The sequence below is a fragment of the Austrofundulus limnaeus genome, unplaced genomic scaffold (genome assembly GCF_001266775.1).
Source record: "Austrofundulus limnaeus strain Quisiro unplaced genomic scaffold, Austrofundulus_limnaeus-1.0 Scaffold164, whole genome shotgun sequence".
Classification (NCBI taxonomy): domain Eukaryota; kingdom Metazoa; phylum Chordata; class Actinopteri; order Cyprinodontiformes; family Rivulidae; genus Austrofundulus; species Austrofundulus limnaeus.
The window spans coordinates 98,859-101,758 of NW_013952566.1; the positions used below are offsets into that span (position 1 = coordinate 98,859).

The following is a 2,900-nucleotide window of genomic DNA, read 5'->3' on the forward strand; positions in this document are numbered from 1 at the left end:
CGGTGCTGAACTCCGAGGAGCTGGCCTGCATCTTTCTTCAGGAGTGTGAGGCGAGTCCTCAGTGTCGAAGGCTGCAGCTCAAAGACCTGCTGGTGTCGGAGATGCAGAGACTCACCAAGTACCCTCTGCTGCTGGACAACATCATCAAACACACCGAGGGTGAGGAACAGAGACACACACGGTGTTCACATCAGGATGATGGCAGTGATCGGTACATTTGAAGAACCTGGTTTCTGGTTTTCTCGCAGCCGGGTCGTCAGACCTCCCCTCGCTTCAGCACGCGCAGGCTTGTTGCCGGGGGATACTGCAGGCCGTCAACGAGGACGTTCGGGAAACGGAACACCGCCAGCGCCTCGTTCAGTACCAGCGCAGGCTGGATGCTGCTCCTCAGTTCAAGGTGGCGCAACAGTTCGGTTTCACTGGTTTCATGGAGGCTGTRAACAAGTCTGAACTTGTTTTACTCCTTCTCCCTCTCAGAGTCTGGACCTGACCACAAAGAGAATGATCCACGAGGGCCCCCTCACCTGGAAGATCAGCAAAGACAAGCAGATCGGTCCGTATTCTCGTGCTGATCCRTGCAGGATGATGAGTCGCACCCGGTAATCATGTTTCTGACCTTCTTTTCTCAGAGATCCAAGCGCTGCTGGTGTCAGACTGCCTGCTCCTCCTTCAGAAAAGCCCAGACGATCGACTGCAGCTGCGATATCCATCCCGCTGGTTGGGAGGAGGAGGAGGCGGGGGCAGCGCAGACAGCAAGACCTCCTTCAGCCCTCTGGTCAAGCTGAACTCCCTGCTCGTCCGAGACGTAGCTATAGGTACCTTTCAAAGAAAAGTCTCATTTAGACGACAAAGTTCAAAGTTTAGATATAATTCTTTGAYAAAATCTCCACATGGTGTGTTTTTTGTCTTTAGATAGCAAAGCTCTTTACATCATCAGCACCACAGAGAGTCAGATCTATGAGCTGGTGACTGCGTCTTCATCAGAGAAAAACACGTACACAGTTTCTTTTTCGCTTGAGAAATTCCTTTTTTGTCTTACTTTCTGTTTAGATGGGGAACTAACTTCTGATTCTTGCTTTCCAGTTGGAAAGATTTGCTCGAAAAGACCATCACTGCTGCTGGAGGTCCGTCGCACATCAACCACAGATCCATTCATTTATCGTGAGTTTGTGTCACATTTGTAAAAAGTAAAAGTATCCACRAGGGTCTAAATGTTAATTTTGTGTTTTTTACTCGCTGTGTGTTCCCTCCAGTCCTGCCAGTCTGCGCAGTGCGTCGCCTGTTTCAAACAGCAGGAACGTTGCTGAAGGTAATAACCACACAATGAAGCTTGTTGAGCTAATCACCATGTCCTAAAATGTCGTGAACACGACCGCAGATAAACATGGAGGGTCTTGGATTAAATAAGATGGTAATAATAAAACGCCACATCCTGGGAGACAGAGGCAGTTGAGGGTCCTGCACGATCCATCCTAAGATGAAAAGTCGACACACGGTCGCGTGGTTGTTTGACGTTTGTTTTCGTGCACACCTCTCATAACCCCTGAGACACACCGAGCTGAGTTCCTGTCTGTTGTCGGCCATTATAGCAAGGCTCTGTTGCAGACATTCACCTTTGACATCACTTCCTGTTTGTTCAATATCTCAACTGTTCTTCTCAGCGACCTGAATGATCTTTTGCAACATGTCATCAATGTTATCGTTTCAAAAATGCATTCCCTTTTAATACAAAATTTGATGCCACAGGCACTTTAAGGCCATTTCATACTCCATCAAAAGCTGAGAAATCGTTTCTCATTAGCTGCGTTTTCATTGCAAATGTGCGCAAAACTTTGTCGATATTCTGTTCATGTTGAAAGAATACAGTTTCGCAACTGCGGTGTTTCCGTTACGTAAGAAATGCTATTAAAGTCACGCATGAAAATGTTTGTTCTCGTGATAAGTCATTACAAACATGGCGGCAACCGATGTAAACACATGAGATACATGCATATCGCAATCACAACACTAACGCTCATCATCAACCATCAGAGGAGACCTCGGCATCTTATCAAGGCTTTCGAGCAACAAGTTCCTTATACTTGGGAGCGGATACGTATGCAGCAGTTTTGGGAAATTGTAGTTGGTGATTTTACTACTTGTACTTCCTGTTGTCTTCTTCTTCGTCATCTTTTTCGCCAGTAGAAACATGCGGTTGTTGATCACGTGACTCCTGTGATGCAAAAAAAGTGTTTCCATTGTAGTTTTTCCGAAAAACAACAATTTTGATACGGCTGAAAAACCACCATATCCTAATGCAAAACCATTTTGTCGAAAGATGTAAGTTTTTTTTTTAATTGACGTGTTTCCATTATGCAAATTTATTTACGCAATTCTAATTTGCGCATTTTTATGGTCAATGGAAACGCAGCTACAGATGTAGTTCTGTGATGGGAATGGCATCATTTAGTTCTCTTAGCTTCGTCTGCCTCTTCTCAACACAAGGCCCGGCACAAACCTTTTCTCATAGGAGTGTGAGCAAAGTATTATGTGATTGGTCAGACGTTTGTGGGCGTGTTTTTTTTTATTTTTATAAAAACACTCCTATAGCAAGGGTGTTATTTTGCTTCAGCAACTCTGCTTCCAGACTGTTGTGCATTCAAACACGGATGATTTTCAAAAGTCAGAACATGGCCAAAAACTCCTGGATGGAGATAGCTCAGACATTGTGCACGGAGGAGTACCTCTGCTGTCCTTTATTAGTATAAAATAATAAAGACAGAAAAATGTACCAGTTTCCCTCATGTTGTTCTTTGTTAAAAGACTGTGCAGTCATGTCAAGCAATAGAGACAAGACTGTCCTCAAACCATCAGGTCCTGCAATAATTAAAAAGAAACAACTCGTGGCTCATTACATATAT

The 2,900-nt window shown here is 44.6% G+C and overlaps 1 protein-coding gene across 1 annotated transcript in view; it reads left to right on the plus strand.

Annotated features, from left to right (window-relative positions):
* Nucleotides 1–2,900, plus strand: part of arhgef11 (Rho guanine nucleotide exchange factor (GEF) 11) — a gene marked incomplete in the record, with an annotated part of 46,549 nt that overhangs the window by 39,731 nt on the left and 3,918 nt on the right. Inside the window, 7 exon segments of the mRNA XM_014017235.1 lie at nt 42–159; nt 249–397; nt 478–553; nt 630–815; nt 913–994; nt 1,084–1,161; nt 1,254–1,309. Of these exon segments, the coding sequence (XP_013872689.1) occupies nt 42–159; nt 249–397; nt 478–553; nt 630–815; nt 913–994; nt 1,084–1,161; nt 1,254–1,309 (745 nt within the window).